Source organism: Plasmodium coatneyi, chromosome 12 (genome assembly GCF_001680005.1).
Source record: "Plasmodium coatneyi strain Hackeri chromosome 12, complete sequence".
In the NCBI taxonomy this organism is placed as follows: domain Eukaryota; phylum Apicomplexa; class Aconoidasida; order Haemosporida; family Plasmodiidae; genus Plasmodium; species Plasmodium coatneyi.
In genome coordinates, this window is record NC_033567.1 from 4,569,530 (window position 1) to 4,587,658 (window position 18,129).

Consider the following 18,129-nt stretch of genomic DNA (forward strand, 5'->3'; position numbering starts at 1 on the left):
GGGAAAATAAATTGGGCAAAAATTTTCACAAGGCAAAAATTCAAAAGAGCGAAACAATGAAGGAGTAGGTCATGAAACGTAAGAGAAAAAAAATTGCGATATTGTCATATAAAACTAAAGCTTAAAAAGAAAACATTTCCTACCGAAACATGAGGGCAAAAATTTTTTCTTTTAAACTACGCAAAGGGTAAAAAAAGGCCTTGCAAATCAGAAAGGGAAGAAAAAAAAGAATATACATTTGACAAGAAAATGAAAAGGAGGTGGCACCACATGTAATATAAGCTTAAGCGCAAAAGCGTTTGGATTTCTACCGATTTTTTTTTTTTTTTTACTAACAAGTATTGTAATGTACGCGAGCATGACCGTGTCACAAGTGGCCCCTGCCAAAAAAAAAAAAAAAATATTTCGTTGCTTGGGCGTTCTTCAACTGCAATTATTCTGTACTCCCCCCTTTTTTTTCAATATCGGCTAAAAGAAAAGCAAAATAAGAAGAGCTACTTGCGTTACACTATGTTCTTAAAGAAAGTTGGTTGAAATTCAGTTCAGTTATTCGAAAAACGGTGGCAAAAAAGCACTTTTCTGACAAAACGAACTGTTTATTATTTTTTTTTTTGTTTTTTTTGGACCACACCCTCTACCGCATTTGTCATACACTTAAATTGCACCGGCAAAAAATGGAAGAAGGTCCTATGTCGCATTAAAACGTCTCAAATGTTTACAAAAAGTAGTATTCCACAATAAAATATGTCCATGTGGAACAATTTAATTTTTGTAATGCGTAAAAATGGGCAGTTCACCCCTTCTACACTTTAAGGAGCGTGTTATCGGCAGTACGGTTGATGGCGCTCTTAAAAAAAATACGGACTTGCCAATATTTTTAAAAAAATTTCCTAACAGTATAAGAAAATTTTTCATTGTGAGGTTAATATTGGGGCACATATTTTTCACAGCACCATCCTTTTTTCTTAGCGTTTAATTTTCCCCAATTTTTGGCACATTTCGGGGGGGTTCCACCGTTCACCATTTTTTCAGTGTAATATGATCCGTAGGGGCCCTCCCAGTTGTAAACGTTTGTAAGGGCCGCCACACGAAAGGGCACCTGTTAAAAATGTTTGCACATATAAGTGCAGATATGTGTTCATCCCAACTGGTTATCCCCCTAAAGACGCACTGGTTAGGGCACACCTCGACAGGATGATGATGCCTCAGCTTCATCGGCTGAACCGCTTCAAATGGGCGAGAACGAAAGGGTGGTTCAGCACCGTTAAGTCGGCCATATCCAGTGAAGATCTAAAAAAAATTAAAGACCTCCGAAAAATGACAAACCTGTCAGTAGGCATATGTAAAAATATTCTGAACAAAAATGAGTATAACATTGAGAAAAGTGTAGATTATATTTTTCAAAATTTTAATAAAAGTTACGAAAAGGAGGCGAAATTAACAGAAGGGTACTACTGCTTATCGTCAAAGGGAAACTGCACAGCGATAGCAGAACTGAACAGCTACAATGACTTAATATCGGAGAATATACATTTTAAAGAACTGTTAATTAACTTGTGTAACAAATTAATTGGAGGTAATGTGACTAGAAAAGTAGGGAAGTTAAACTTGGACGAAGAAGTATTGTCTGATTTTTTGCCTCTGTTCTATGATGAGAACAAAATCAATGTTGATAAAATGCTAAACCGTGTGGAACTTAAAGATATTTTTAAGCACATATATTTTAACAGGACCATAAACCAGCTAATTAACTACACGTCGTACATTTTAAATGACCATATATTTTTAAGAAAATATTTACTCCTTAATTTAGACCATTTGAAAAAAGGCCACCCAAATGTGTACGTCATTAAAAAGAGTTATCATCATAAGGAGACAAAAATTGATAACTTTGTTTTATGTAAAGGTTTTTCCTTTTCATTTTTGTTTATTAAGTCTGATGAAGTTATTCCAGAAGCGGCCAAACTGATCTTAGAAAAATTCGCTTCACTTATATGCGTAAACATATTGATGTATAAATCGAAGCGGTGTTCCAGCGCAAACCAGTTTGACATTCATGGCTGTTTTTATGTCAATCATATTGGGCGTTCCGCTAATGAGTTTGGACAAAATGGAGGTAACCGTTCTGCGCTAAAGGGAAGCCAAATGGGTAGCACAGAAGGAAATGCTATGAAGGGGGAAGGGGCTGCCTGTGAAGAGCATGCCGATGAACAGCTGGACGACTTTATGCAGAAAAAGGTGCAATCATTCTGCATATTAAGTGAGTACATAGAAAAAATGGATCACAAACGGTTAGCAAATATTCCTAAAGGGGATGTAACATTTTCAGAAATGATTAAAATTTTGGAGGACGAATTCAAGATAAAAATTAGTGTGAAAATTGTGTATTCCTTGCTTAATGAGGATATGCTCATTTTGTAATTATCCCTGAGCGACCTCGTGCAAGCTGATGAGCAAATTCGTGATTTTTGTACTAGTTTGGTTCGAATGTTTTAAAATGTGTGTGCATGTATGCCTATATGTGGGCAAAGTTTTTATAGTTTTAAAGTGTAAGTTTTGAGGGATACACCCCCTTCTTTGTAGAGCCATTTTTTAATAAGGAACTGCGCTCTGTTACTACGTAGGAAAATATATATGTAGACAACATTTTGGTGCCTGAATTGCTGCTTTAGGTGGGGCTCCTTAAAAGAAAGTGCGCATTTCGTTCGGTTGTGTCTGTTGTAGACCATATAAATGTAGTTGTGAAGATTAGTCTGAGTTGGTTTTGCTATCCATCACTTGTGAATCGCCTCTCCGGCAAAGGTTCTTTTTTTTTTTTTTTTTTTTCCTACATTTTCATCATCTGTTTTGTCTCTTTTTATACGTAACTCCACCTCGTTTTGTTTCACCCTGCTCGTCTTGCTCATCATGGCGGCGTCTGCATCATTATCATCCCCATCATGTGTGTGTTCAAATTGGCGTCCTTCAGTTGCGTTCATCTGGTCGAATTTACCCCATTCCTGCGTTCTCATTTCGTTATCTAACGAGTGGGTGTGCACTACGTTTTCGTCACTGCGACTGCCACTGCTTCTCGTGCTTTTGCTGTCTCTGTCGCTGAGGCTTTTAGGGTGGTCCTCCTCGAAACGGAACAGGCCCGAATCTATGTTGCTGCCATGGGGACCGTTCCCAGGCGTGTCATCAAAAATGGCAAAACCGCGGGGATAATTCAAATTTCTGTTGTGAAGAGAAAGCGCTTCCTTTTCGGAGCTGTACTTAGCAAACTGGGGAAGGTCATCAATTCGGCATTTTTCACCGAGGACATTTCCACTTTCACTTTTTCTTCCCTTGTGGTACGCACCCTTTTTAAGAACATCACTGTTTAATGATGCATCTTTTAGCGATGCACCATTTAACGGTGCATCCGTTCGCATGGAGGAGGCAATTTTATTGCTCCCCGAGTAAGTGATGTCAAGTGAATTTTCGAAATTTTCCGTTTTTAAAAAGTCCACTACACTCTCTGCATTGTAGGGCATACATTTTTTACCATCCTTTAACTTGCCTTCAAAATAACCCCCCTTTTGTATATCAACAACCTGTTCTCCAATTTTTACTTCATCGTTGTATTTACTTAGCGTCTTTATTTTATGCTTGCAGATCGAACAAGTATATTTTTCTCTCCTGATGGATTCGTTCATGGAAGAGTTCAGTACGTCCCTATCGTGATGATTTTCCACTTTGAATAAATACTTATCACAGAATAGGCACTGTATATAGTTTACATCGTTTGAAATGTGCTCATTCCATTTTTTTATTTTCTCAATAATTTGGTCTAACTTATTTGTGTTAGTGAAATTATGGGAGATACTACCACTGTTGCTGTTCCCTTTTATGCCCCAATCCTGGTCTGTAAAATTGGAATTTTGAGAAAAACTGTTCGAGTTGTAAAAATCGCTAAAATGGGATTGGTTGAAATGGTCGTTTATTTTTTCTCTATACTCTGTGTTCACTGTATTGTCTTCACGCGTAAGTACGTTGCCCCCCGTGCCATGTTGGACCGTGTGTGGGGAGTCTCCTTTTTGCGCCGTATATTCCTCTGCATGAATTGTCCCCTTTTGGGGGGTGCTTGAGGATGGGTTCCAATTAAGAGGCGTGTCTCCGTATAAATGCTCGCTCAGATCATATTTTAATTTTCTTAAATTGTGTTTTTCGTTGCTTGATGGGAAAAAGTAATTTTCCTCTCTCCTTCCGTTTAAAGAATTTGTGAAATTTGAGCATTCCTCTGGATTATAATCACGCCTTTTTATTTCTTCCCATTTTACCTTTATCTCATTTTGGCTTATGCCCCGATGAGTGTTGAACAGTATGGAATTTTCTTCCCGCATGTCTCGGTCGAATGTATCCACTGCATCATCGAAGAAATTGTAACTTTCCCTTTTTTCAAAATTTATATGTTTGTCCAGATCGTGATTTTCCCTATAGATACAGTTTGTTGCATTGACAGGTGGACTTAACTGTCCGTTCTGTTGATCATTTGGTAAGGAATATATCGTCGTGCCAACTCCTTTGCGGTCTCTTCCGATATGATGCATTTGCGTTGCATGTGTCTCACATTGAATTAGTTCCTTTTCTGGGGAGTTCCCTTTTTTTTTTTCCTTCTCGAATAAGTGTACGTTTTGAATCGGCGTGTTTTTATTTTCGCCCCTCTCATCATGTGGAATGTTATTTGCTTTTTTTTTTTTTTTCTTTAATTTTGCTCCTATATTATGCCTTGAGTGTATGTCACCATTGGTGAGCAAGTCTACATAGTACTTATCCACTGCAGCAGCCGTAGCGCTGCTATTCGATTTGTTCACATTAAATTTATCACGTGGGATGATGTTCCCCTCTTGGGGAACTACCTGACATTTATTGTTCTTCCTACTGGGGGTGTTACTATCTCTATTGTATTCACGCACTTGGTTAAAATTGTCTACCCATATGTTGGGCAGATTGTCTTTTCCATTTTGACCTCCTTCATCGTTAATTACATTGGACTGTTTTTTGCATTTTTCCTCTTTTTTGCAATTGTTGTTTGTTCGAACATTTTCTTGTGCAATCTTTCCTCTGCTTATGCATAGGGAATTTACAATCTTGTCGTATGAGTAGTTTAGCTGGTACATATTTTTGCTCTTCCCCAAGCTGTCATTCTTATCATAATTATTTTCGTAAACATTGATATAGCATTCGCTTCCTGGGGGATACTCCGTGGTGCGTCCCCCATTGGGGAAGCTTAACCATTCTGCATACTCCCCCCCGGTTGTACACTTATCATTCACGTTAAAATGCGCGTTGGTCTGTTCTACAGTGATCGAATTTGTCAGATAATTGTTTTCATTTGATGAAGCAAAATTCTCCTTTTTTGAAGCTCCTATGTGGTGACTTATTCTAGTGGGGTGTTTTTCAAACGGGTAATTTTGCTCACATATATGTTCACCATTTATAGGAGACCCTTTTTTAATGCCCAACGATTTTATCGAGTTAGCGGACTGCATAGAGTCTTTTCCTTCTGCACTATTATCATACAATTGTTCGCGTTTGTCCTTATCCCTTAACAAATTAGGACTTACGTGATAAGCATCAGATGTATTTAAATTTATGTTCCCCTGATGAAGTGAGCTACTCGTGGGGGTATCATTCTTAAGGGGGTTGTTTTTTCCCCCCGTTTGAGTAATATATGTTGATGTGGAAGTAACCCACTTGGAGTTAGCCACTCGGTGAGTAGAACTCTCACATGTGGGTCCTTCTGTGTTGCGTTTTCCTCTCCACATGGTGCCACATAAGTCGGGGGTGCTTTTCTGATTCCACCTCAAATTGGTCGAACAGAAACTATCACTTTCTTCCTTAGTGATGTATTTCCCCCCACTGCAGGGGATACTATTATTAGCGTGTTTCATCACATTGTTAGTAAAATGTGCATTGGGAAGCGATTCCCCTGCATAGACAGGACTACAACTGATGTGCCTAAAATTCGAGTTCGTTCTTTTTACATGAAAATTGTGTTCACAAATTGGGGTCGGCATAGTGAATATTTTTGTCTCTTCATTTTCCCTATCCTTTGGGACATTCTGATATGTCCTATTGTTCTTCCCAACTGTGTGCTCATCTGCACAATTTAAATAATTACTGCATTCTCTTCGATCAACTTTTTGTGCATGTTGGTAATTTGGGTCTCTTGCTCGATTGGGGGCATTGCTAAGCCTTTTACGAAAAATGCCTCTTTTTTTCGCACACAACATGTAGCAATAAAAGGTGTTAGCTTTGAAGTGGTGCAAACATGGTTTGTAATTGAAAAGAGAAAGAGACCCTTTAAAGTGCAATTCACTTTTATCACAAAGGTGAAAGCCTTTTGCTGCTGCACATTTTAAGCCCCTTAAGAGATAATTCGAACTGGCGCTATAATGTCCTCCCAATTTTTTCCAGTTGTGTAGGAAATATTTAGACACCTTAATTCTGAAGAGCAGCTCGTACTTAAAATTTTCTTTTGAACGATGGCCTTTCTTGAAACTTCCCTTTTTTCGCACAAGTACTTTTTTATTCATTGCTGCACGAATGGAAGTTTCTTTGAGCGTTCGCTTTGTCATTGTTGAGGGCCTCCAAGAAAGGGGGGTTCTTTTTCCTATCCTTATATAGTTCATTTCTTCTTCACTATTACGCAGATTAGTCATGTCTGTGCGTCGAAAAGGACAATGAGGTTGGTTATTTTCTACAGAACTGTCTTTGCAAAAATGTTCGCTCTTATTTGAGGAACGATCGCTTGAGGAACTTTTCGCAAAGGGAGAAGCTTCTCTCTTAGTGATGCTTTTGTTTTCCCCCAAACATTTTTTCTCCCTTTGATTTAGATAATGTTCAATTCGCTCTATTCTTTTATCCGTTTGAATACAAATTTGGTGCACATCTGCGTCGTCTTTGTATAGATAATAAATAAAATTTTCTTTGCCTTTTCTGCAATCGCATTTTTTAACCTGATTTGTTGGAACGTCCTTCTCATCACACGAATGGTGTAACTTATTTTTTTCCGATATGAAGTTATTTATCTGGTGCACAAGTTCGCTAATTAAAACGTTGTCTCCTTCGCAACAGTCAGGTGTGGAAGTGCCCTCAGCTGAATTACCTTTCTTCACTTCTTCTGATTTTTGAGCATTTTTTCTAACGTAGTCCCTCAGACTGCATAAATAATTATATTCCTCCTGCAGGAGAAAGTTCAGTTTATTTTTATATCCAGTGTAGAAGGTTAGTATCTCTTGGAGGATATGTTTCTTTCCCTGGTTGATGCTTTGTTGATCTGTGTGCACATTGCCGTGCGTGTCAACACGCAGGTCAGTACTTATGCAATTTGCATTTCCTTCTTTTCGCTGCTTTCCAAGCTCTATGTTTTGCCCCTCATGTGCCAATTCGGACAATTCTTTATTTAGCTTAACTGAAATGGCATCCTTCCATAGATCATCTGTGCCTCTTTCGGCTACTCTGTTAAGGCCCTTAATGGAAGTGTTCCCTCTTCTTAACTTATCAGTTGATTCATCGAAGTCTCCACCAAGCGCTCTTTCCCAGGGGGTGATACTTGTGGTGTTGCTTCTCTTTATTGCGTTTGCTGTTGCGTGGCTTAACAGATCCGCAATTTCGCCGTTCGAGTTGTTTAAGTTTACTTCTTCTTTCGGTTCACAATTAAAAGAAGTCCGTTCCTTTTCAATTCTTCTATCTCGTATTTTTATGTTACTTTCCCCCGTGTCTTTCCACCTGTTAGGGTCTACACATGTGCCTTGTGCTTTGCCTTCACCTTTAAGGGCACCCACTTCGGCTTTCATTTCGTGCATTTGTTCATCTTCTTTACCATTTTTGCTTAATCTATCCCTATGTGTGTCACTATTATTATGGGGGAATATTCTATAGTCGCTCATTTTATGCAAGCCCTCTTCAGAGGCACCACATTTATTGTTTTCCTTAAAGTGATTTGAGTTCTTTTCATCCTCATTATTGGAATTACCTTGGTAGTTCTTTAATTCGTTCTTAAACGATGTAGCCATGTCTTGGTAAAACTGATCACCTTGGCAATCGTTTGAGTTTTCTCTGGTGTGTTCAATGGACCTAATTGGTGAGTAGCTATGGCAGTGCTCCTTTACACTGTTGGCATATTCACTTCTGGATTTAGGAGACTCCTCCTCAAGTGTATAAATTCGTCCATTTGTTGCATGCATATTCTTTTCTATCTTTGTTCTGGCAAAAATTGTCATGTTTATTTTTTTCCTCTTCTTTTTTACCACTAAGTATTGGAATTTGTTACCGCAGGAGTTGTCCCATTTGGGGAAATGGAGTCCATCCATTGGATCGTTAATTAAATGAAGTCTGCGATGCAGTAATTTGTATTTTGATGCCCTTCTGTGGGTTGTATAAGTATTTCGAAAAATGTGTCCACAGGTGTGACTGCGTTTATTTTTATGATTGCATAATTTGTTATCCCGAGTGTTGGCGAACTTTTTTTTTTCTTTTTTTTTCCCATTATTGTCTTTACGTCCCCTGTTACCTTTTTTGTCGTCATTGATTTGTTCGCACATTTTGTCCTTTTGCTTAGCAGCGCTGAGGCTGTTTTTACATTTTTTGTAATTATTACTACTTGGCACGGAAATATTACTGCTACAGGAGCGTATGTAATATTGACATTGTGACTTATTACCTCTGCTGTTACTACGACTGCTTTTTTCCTCCCACTGGGGTGGTAACCTTCTGCCTTTAAGGGGAGTTTCCTCTTCCATAACGGATGGGCTTTCAAATTGGCGGTAAGTGTTTTCACTTCGGTGCTCCTTCTGTGGGGGTACATTACTCCTTTTAGTGAAATAATGTGTAGTATTTCCTTGTTCTGCATTTATTAAATCATTTTGATTAACCTTGCTGGAGGTGCAACCTTTCTGCTTGTGGCTACTCCTGTGGGCTGTCCCTTTTGCGATTCTGTCTTGGCCATTTTGGTAGGGAAGTTCCATCCTTTGCATTTTCGTATGCTCTTTTCTTTTTTGCCTTTGTTCGGTTTTCTCATAAACTTCGCCCCATGAACGGTTTTTAAAACTTCCGCCTTTACAATTGTAGTGTATATTATAGCATTCGACGTCGTTGTCCGGGAAGGGGGAAAAGGACGCGTGTTCCTTCTGAAAACTTCTAGTCCTGATTTTCAATGTGGTATATGTCTTCTTCTTATCACTCAGAACCTTCCTAAATTCGCTTATTAAATCTGTTGGTTGGTCTTTATTTTCTTCCTTCACATTTTTGCTTTTTACATGTTCATTTTGGTTCTCTAAATTGTTTTTCAAATGTTTCAGTTTTTCACTTTTTCTTTTTAATTTTTCATTCTTACATTTTAAATTTTCCCTTTCAACCGTTTTAAAAATTCTTTGGAAAAGTTCATTTTCTTTGATGTTGGACAAATCGAACTTGGCCCTGGTGGGGGGGTCACGTCCGATTGCCTTAATATCTTCACTAATATCGAACGTAGTTTTTTTATATTTTTGGGACAAGGTGGGCGAATCTTTCCCGGCATTGTTCTTCTTCTGCTTGAAGCTGCACCATCTGTCCTTCTCGCTTGTATTTGCATTTCGCCTGGAACTAACTGATGGGATAGTTAACTTTTCCACCTTTTCATTGACAACATCTTTATGAATGGAACTGTCTGCACTTCTCTCCTTTGCTCCATAATTTTGTATTTTCCTGATGTTCTTCTTAGATTGAGCTAGCTCATTTACAAGGCTGTAAAAGGGAAAAAGGGGAGGGGAATGCACATACACATCATATTTTGCCTACAGCTGTGCAGATTCAGTAGGGGAAGTATTGCACAAAATTGTGTACCCCCTCTTGTGGGTAGTTTACACGTTGATGCGTTATCTACGCAGCATTTCTGGGAATGACTGTCTGTACATGTATGCGCGCATTTGGCGCGTGTTGCCTACTTTTCCAAGTTCTTGTCTTCCCCTGGAACGAGCGAAAAGCATTTCTGTATGAGCATGTTACATGGGTGTGTGTATGCACAGGTGCTAAACTAGCTCAAGGGGATTACTACAAAGTTAGAAGGACGATTGGTCAGTGTTGCCCTTTTGCGTTTGATTTTGTTTATTTCTTGTTCTGTCTTTTTGAAGTTTCCTATTTTCTACTTATTATATATATATGTATATATTTTTTTCACAGTCTTTTATTTCTTTTTTTTCACTTTTATATAATTCGCCTTGCACACATGAAATTTGCACTTAGATGACCCAATTTTAACTATGTCCTGAGATTTACAAACCTGTCGTTACTGAATTTGTTTTCCCCTTAGAGCATTGCATACACGAATGCGCCGCTTTAAATCTTATGTGCATGTCCTAGTTGCAAAGAGAACTTTGCATTTAGCCATGCGTAATTTTGCCGACGCAGGAAGGTTTTTTGAACTTTACACAGATTAATCATACACCATTTTAAGTAAAAATTTTCAATTCGAATTTATCATCCGTTGAGGCACATGTGAGCTGTTTAACTGGGCAAATTTAGCCATACAAAAAAAAAAAAAAAAAAAGTGCTACACACGCTTTTCTGAGCGTTCCTTACAGCACGTGCAAATTTTTATGCGTAATGGCTGTTCTGCTGTGGAGAAAACAAAATCGTAAATATAACAGCACAGTGTAAGTACGCGCAAATATTATAGAGAGAGGTTTCCCGTAAACACACGCGCATGCTTCTTTTGATGCACTCAACATACACATTTGGACGCAGAAAAACAGTCGAGTTACACCTACGCTGAAGTGGAGAATAGTCTTATGTGCCTATATAACACCAGATGGAACTTACGGAAAATTATAAAGAAGGCATTTTCGAACAAAAAAATAGCGGGGCAATTTTAAAATAACATTTTCTGTTTGAGTTAGTGCATTTGTCCCTTGGCGATGATGTCCAAGAATGGAATGGACGAATGCGCAATTTCGCTTTTTGCTACTGTTTGCCTTATTTTGGAGTAAAAAAAAAAAAAAAAGAGATTCATGAAATAGATGAATGTGTCATTAAATAAGTATTTATGCATGTATACAGATATGAAGTTTTTACAAAAAGATGAATGTCCGTTTGTTCATGCGAGGCATGCATTGCCGGATCAATCCGCTTTGTATGCGTTTCGGAGGACTGCCAATAAGCAGGATGTTCTCAATTCAAACGTTCAGGATACGCACCACGTTACGTTAGAAGAAAATATATGAACGTATTGCCAAGCCTTTCCTGACTTTTTTTTTTTTTTCTCCTCCCATGTGCGCCTTTTTTGCCCGCTCGCAATTCAGTCAAAGTGTGAATTAGGCGTTATGGTAATCTCCAGCAACATTAGTTTCTCCCCCTGGGGAGGAGAATGGTACTTCCCCTCTTGCGCCTTAAAATTGTAGCTTCGACTTTCTAGACATAACGCTACTTCACTGATGATTGTGGCATATATGCACATACATGTGTTTGTGTGTAAGTGCCACCCTACGACCAGCCTTCCTCAATGTAGCCACTTCGCCCGCACATTATGTCTTGGCCCTTATCGTCGTTCATCGGAACTTCGGATGTAAACTCGTATTCGATATTATTCGGGTTGTCCTTTTCCGCGAACCCGTAGTTCTGTGCATGTCTGTAAATATACATGGACAGAAGAATTACAACTCCACCAGCGAAGGCGCTTATGCTCCCGTACATGAATGTATTTCTGTTGTGGGGTTTGTTTTCTCTGCGTCCGTCTTGACTCTCGTTTTCGTCTCCACCTTCGTTCCCACTTCCGTTTTCAGTTACGTCATTATTTCCGTTTTCAACTACGTTATTATTTCCGTTTTCGGCTACGTTATTATTTCCGTTTTCGGCTACGTTATTATTTCCGTTTTCAGCTACGTTATTATTTCCGTCCCCGTTTTCGCCCCCCTCGGTGGCCACCTTCCTCTCCTGCTCACCCTCATTCAGCGTGTTCGTTACGTCCTTTTGAATCTGCTCCTTCAGGAGTTCACTAACCCTCGTGGACATATTTTGGGGAAAAGGGGTTATGGTATCATCCGAATCTATGATAAAATTATTCTGACCAACAATAAGATATTTGTCATTTTCTAATTTCCCGTGGGAATTTTTTTTATAAAATATCTTATGGACAGTCTTCATATCTGAGTAGTACTTGTATGGGTTTTCATTTTTTCCGCCTTCCACTTGTTTGGTACTTTCTACGAAATCTTCAAGGATATCTAATTTTTCTCTAACATAATCTCCTTTTTCACTATCCGTTTTTTTACTATCATATGTATTTACTACGTTATCAATTATTTCGTTTATATTTTTTCCGTCAGCTTTTTCTTCCTTTGATTCAGTTTTTTTCGATTCCTCTTCTGGCAATACGATCGTTTTTTGTTCTCTATTTGTGAAATCTCTGTCTACATTGGTTTTACTCGAAACTTCACCAGTTTGTTCGTTTTTCCTATCTGTTGTGGATGTGTCTACTACCTCTTTCTTCACCTCACCATTTGTTTCTTTACTCACTTCACCTTGTACATGCGGTGATATGCTCGCCTTCTTCTCATCATCTATTCTATAATCTAAAATTTGTTCATTTTTTTCTTCCACTTTTTGTTCATTCGCACCATTTCGATCTGAGGTGTTTACTCCTTCATGTTCCTTTGGAGTCATTTCTCCCTTTTTATTATGTGCAGAATGTGTACTAACACCTGCCAGTTCTTCTCCCACTGTTCCATCAATGGGGTTCACGCTAACTTCATGGAGCTTTTTGTTTATGTCAAAACTTTCGCCTTCCTCCGTTGTTTTGCTTTCAAGTGATTCATCGATAGTTTTATCCATTATGGTCTCACCTTCTTCCGTGCTCCCCTCTATATGTTCCCTTTTTACGCCTTCAACTTCAGCTGCTTTTTCATATTCGCCTACATCTGTGTGCTCAGCCACGTCTGTACGTTCGCCTATTTCCCCACTTTCTATAATGCCGTCATGTTTACTAGTAGCTTCAATTGCATCTGCACTTTCACCAGTGACTTTAGGTTCCCCCACATCTTCACTTTGAACTACATTCATGCTTTCACCAATGTCTGCATGTTCACTCCCATTCATGGCTTCGTGCTTCCCTTCATTTTTAACAGCCACTATATCCATATGGTCTCCTTTAACTTCAGCTACTTCCATCCTTTCGCCATTGGATTTGTGTTCTCCTGCATCAGTGTTATGACCTATTTCGTTACTTCCCTGCTTACTTTCACTCATGTCTTTCTGTTCGTCTATTTCTGTATGCGTGGCCACATCTGTGCCTTCAGCTACATTTGCACTTTCATCTACCATTTCATCCTTACTTTTACCCTCAGCTTTATGATCATCTGTAATTTCATCCACGAATTCACGTTCACGTGTATCTTTCACTTCAACTGCGTTTGAATGTTCTCCCACATTTTCATCCGCTACATGGTGCCCTTTCACCGCATAGCCGGCTAATTCATTTCTTCCCTCTGTTTCATCTGCTAAATGGTCGCTTTGGGGTGATTCCCCTGATTCCGTTCTATCGACACTCGTTTGATCCTCTGTCCTGTGTCCCCTTCCAGATTCTTCTTCTACTTGCTGTTCCGCGTGGACATGATCTGCCTCCAATTCGTCTGTCACATGTTGGTTTGATGCTCTACGTTCTTCCTCAATTTCTTCTTTTGCTTGATTGTGTGTTGCATGATTACCAGATAATGCTTCTCCTTCAATATGCCCCCCCGCTGTTTGCTCTTCCTGTTCTCTTTCCCTTGATAGTTCATCTCTTTTTTCACCATTATGTGTGTCCGCATGTTCTCCAAAGTTATGACTTATTATGGTGTCTTCTATCAGCGTTTCTTCTAATTCTTCGGGATCATTCGTATTACTGTCTTCCACAATATTTTCTGCATCGTTCCTACCTGCTTTGTCCATATCGTTCATGTCAGTTTGTCCCACATGTTCCCTTATGTCTTTATAGGGTGCTTGATCTTCATTCACGTCCTTTTCGGATGCTTTTCCTTTGTCCGTATTGTCAGCTGATATTATTTCTCCTCCTGTAGATTCACCTGATATTTTGCTACCTTCCCCATTATTTTCAATGACTAAATGTTCCTTGCCTGTTTTAACACGCATAAAATTTTTCCCTTCATTGCCTTCTTCCAGAGTTCTATGCTCGCTAATTGGTTTACTTGACATGTGACTCGTTTCATCCGCTTGTTTGTCATCCGTTTGGTCCTCCCTTGTAACGAGGTGATTCTCGGATACGTTGGCAGAATTGGCATCTTCATCTTCGCTGTTTTTTTGCTCACTTTGGCTTCCTTTTTTGCCTTCAAATTGGTGTTGACTTTCTCCTTTGTTGTGCAACTGATCTGTGCTTATTCCTTCTCCTTGTAAAATATGCCCATCCGTGCTATGACTGGCGGTGTGATGTTCCTCTGTTTTGGTTCCATCTGGAATCGCGGATTCGACCAAATGGTTGCTCTTTTCTGATTTTCCCTTCATTCCGTGCACGGCATGAAATTCCGTAGTTGCTTCTATGCCTCCATCCGTATCATGTGTTCGTTCATTATGTCCACTAACTCGTCCATAGTTCCCACTGTGCAACTCTGTTCTATGCTCAGTTGATTTTTCCCCCTCACTTTCCACTTCTGGCAGTTCATACTGTTTTTTGGAGCCATCTGGAACGTGGTTCTTAATTAGAAAGTCTCCTAGTGATTTTTCATCCTTCGTACTTTTATGTTCTTCTCCATGTCTAACTCTCACTTGCCCATTTAAGTCTAACTCTTTAGTCTGTTTATGTTGTAACTCTCCCGCTACCACTCCCTCATCATTTATATTTCCTTCTTTTACAACATATCTCACATTATCTTCCCCAGTTCCTCCTCCTGCTTGGTCAGTTCGTGTAGTAGTTTCATCGGTGTCATTCCCGATATGATTCGCTTGTTCGATCGCGTGTTCCTTGGCGTTTTCTTGCACTTTAGCCTCGTCTTCAACACGACCATGTTGAGTTATTTCTTTCTGTGCATTTTCCTCTTGTACATCTGTACGCTCAGTTCCTTCTTCTTCCGCTCCTTTGTTCACTTGCGTTATTTTACCTTCTCCACCCTGATCATCAGAACTCGTTTCGCTTTCCCTTTTCGGTGCAGCACTCTCCTCATGTGGTTCTTGCTCACGTTTATGAGTCAATTCGTCTCTACCATCATACACGTTCTTATAAACAGGTGAATTATTATGATTAGCTACAGAATGTTCCTGCGGTGCATCTGCTCTAGGGCCACTATTTATTGCATCAGCACCGTTATCAGATGGATCATAACCGTTTGAATTTACCTCGTGATCTTTACTACCACCAATTTGAGAATTTGTGTTGTCATTTTCTTCTGCGATTATTGGTTCACTATTTGTAGATTCTCCAGCTTCCACATTGGGGGAATAGCTCCCATTGGACAAACTGGGTGAATAAATTTCCGCAGTTCCATCTTTTGCAACAGTTTCAATCGTATCCACCTTTGTGATTTCATCTGATTTGTCAAGATTGTTGTCTTTGAGAATTTCTTGCTCTATTTTCTCTTCCTCCTGTTCTTCTGCATCAAGTATATTTTTCGCCTCCTCAGGATTGAGATTATTTCCCTGGTTAATGGTCTCTTTAGCATTTTCATCATCCCCCATTCCATCCCCCCTTTTTTCACCTTCCACGAGCTTCTTCCCATCAGTTTTTTCTGCAGTGCCCGAGTCTGCCATCGTGACAGTTGTGATTCCGTCTTCATCCTTTCCATCTGCTTTCCCCCCGGTGTCCGCAGTGTCCTCATTTGCAGTTTGGACGGTATTGCTCCCGCTTTGATCCTCTCCATTTTTCTTACTAGCGGTAGCCGCATCTACAGTCGCAGTATTAGAAGTTGGCTGAACTTTTGCATCTGCCTTCACCTCGGGCGTATCCTCAGGGCGTTTCTGCACAATGGTGAAGTTTCCAAGTTCGTCGATGACCTTTACCTCATCGCCCTGCTCGATATGCTGAAGCATAAGCTTGTGATTTTTAATAAGAATGTGTTGCCTTTCTAGCATCGAGTCAGTTTTTTCTTTTAGTTGAGCACTTGCTTCGCTGACCATTCTTGGGTGAGCACCCTCTTCGCCAATTTCCCCTTCATATGGTCTATTCATTGCCTTCCGTTTTAGGATTTCTTCATCACGCAGATGGTCTGCATAATTGTTGAGCATTCTTAGTAATTTTTCATAAATTTCATCGTGCTTTTTTTGTCTTTGCTGACGTGAGCAAGTTGGCAGATCATCACATGATACATATTTTTCCAATATTTCGTATGCTTTAACGTTTGGTTTGAACATATATCCTTCATCACAGATACCTCTGCATTCGTATATTTCGTTAGTACATTCGCTTCTGTAATCTTCTCTGATTATTAGTTCATAGTTGAAAAGGCTTCTACAGTGAGGAGTGTAGTGTTTCTTACTAGTGATGTAAGTTTCAAGGGTAACTCTTTTGGGAATGGTTCTCTGTCTTTTCCTAAATTCACAAGGCCCACTCCAGTCGGACCAATCGTTATACCTCGCACAAGTTGCCCCATTTTCCAAAGCATAGCAAAATCTCTCTACACTGACTCTAGCGCGAGTATCAATTACGCCGTTAAAGAAATATGCTAAAGGAATGCTGGAGGATCTATAATTACTCATTTCAGAGACATAATAGGTGAGCTGCTTGGATTTCTCAGAATCGTCTGAGTAAAAAAAAATTCCCAATCTTTTACTTCTAAGGTCTCTTATATAATTTATGAATTCATCAGAATATTCTGAAGGTTCCTGGTCTCCAAAAAATTTACTAATAATTATAACATTCTTTTTATAATGCATTTTGGGGTTATTTAATATATACGTTTCGTAATACTCCTTCAAAGATGCATATACATCTGAATGCCCATGTTTTGTAATAGCATAACGTTTATGATCCTTCTGAAATTGGTTTAATATTTCCTCCATGTGAAATCCATAGTCCATTCGTTTCATATATGTATACAATATTTTATCATCAAAAAAGGAATAGGAAAAATAATTCCAAGTATTGTCCAGATTAATCCCTATGGTTCCAATTCTGCGACCTAACAAATAGGAATAGTCGCGAAGATACCTACTTTCTGCACTCACCAGGACGTGAATGTTCATTTCGAAGCAGAAGTCCTCCAGAATAAAACTGTCGTCCCCTGGATTGGCATGATGGGAAAAGAGAAAGCATAAATGGGGGAGTTTCACAAGTGGGTTACACGCTGGTGTTACGGTGAACATTTATCCCCACGCAGGATGCACAGGGAAAAAGGAAAAAAACTCGCCTGTCTATTTACTATAAGCGGTATGTGGGGAGTGCATATTCATGGTTCATTGGAAAGTACACTTTCTCACACATAGGAAAGCATATTCAGAAAGAATGATGAAATTTCAGTTGCAGGAATAATGCATGTAGAAATCTCCATGTAGCTGTTTTATGAGCAAGCACGTGAGGATCAGGGTTTGGTTTTATGGCGAGAAAGGTCTATTTGAAACTTCCACTGGAACATGTTCCTAGACGAGCGGCCAATGCGTTCGCCCCAATACATTTATACACTCATATGTACAACACATGGTTGCATACATGCGCACATAAGGGCATGTCTTTTTTTTTTTTTTTTTTTTTTTTTTTCCTTACCTAAATAATTTGTACTTAAACTATCGCCAAATGCCAGGGGCAAAAGGCTAAAGGTACTTAACAGCATTAACAAGTTCATTTTTAAGGTAAAAAAAAAAAAGTGAACGTAGAATGGACACGGCGACAACCTTATTTTTTTTCTTGATAAAGGTCAGCAGGCCTTTTAATCTGTAAGCACGTTTATCTGTTTACTTTTTCCTCTACAGTTCAATCTTCGTCTAGGGCTATATTTCCACGTTTAGCTTTACACAAGCCACGAATGTGAATCTTCCTTCCTTATTAAACCCACAACATGTTTAAGCGCATCGGTTGTGCTTCTCTCGTGGTTCTTAGTACGCACGCGAAGGTGTGTACACATGCATATATAAACAAGTATACAAATATGTACATATATATACTCATGCTTCTGTTTATGCTTTTTTCCCTCTTCTTTTGTTTTCTTTTGTTAT

General features: G+C 39.2%; 3 protein-coding genes across 3 annotated transcripts; 1 reads left to right on the forward strand and 2 right to left on the reverse strand.

Moving 5' to 3' along the window:
- Nucleotides 1-1,194: 1,194 nt before the first annotated feature.
- Nucleotides 1,195-2,421, forward strand: PCOAH_00046900 (Uncharacterized protein; the record flags this gene model as incomplete). The annotated part of the gene is made up of 1 exon (XM_020061474.1): nt 1,195-2,421. One exon carries the CDS (start codon nt 1,195-1,197, stop codon nt 2,419-2,421), a length of 1,227 nt encoding a protein of 408 aa, XP_019916321.1.
- Nucleotides 2,422-2,774: 353 nt separating this feature from the next.
- On the reverse strand, nt 2,775-10,530 carry PCOAH_00046910 (Uncharacterized protein; the record flags this gene model as incomplete). Its single annotated transcript, XM_020061475.1, has 3 exons — nt 2,775-9,747; nt 9,948-10,267; nt 10,293-10,530. The coding sequence occupies 2 exons, from the start codon at nt 10,001-10,003 to the stop codon at nt 2,775-2,777; spliced, it is 7,029 nt and encodes a 2,342-aa protein (XP_019916116.1).
- A 951-nt stretch (nt 10,531-11,481) lies between these two features.
- On the reverse strand, nt 11,482-17,283 carry PCOAH_00046920 (Uncharacterized protein; the record flags this gene model as incomplete). The annotated part of the gene is made up of 1 exon (XM_020061476.1): nt 11,482-17,283. One exon carries the CDS (start codon nt 17,281-17,283, stop codon nt 11,482-11,484), a length of 5,802 nt encoding a protein of 1,933 aa, XP_019916481.1.
- Between the last annotated feature and the right edge of the window lie 846 nt (nt 17,284-18,129).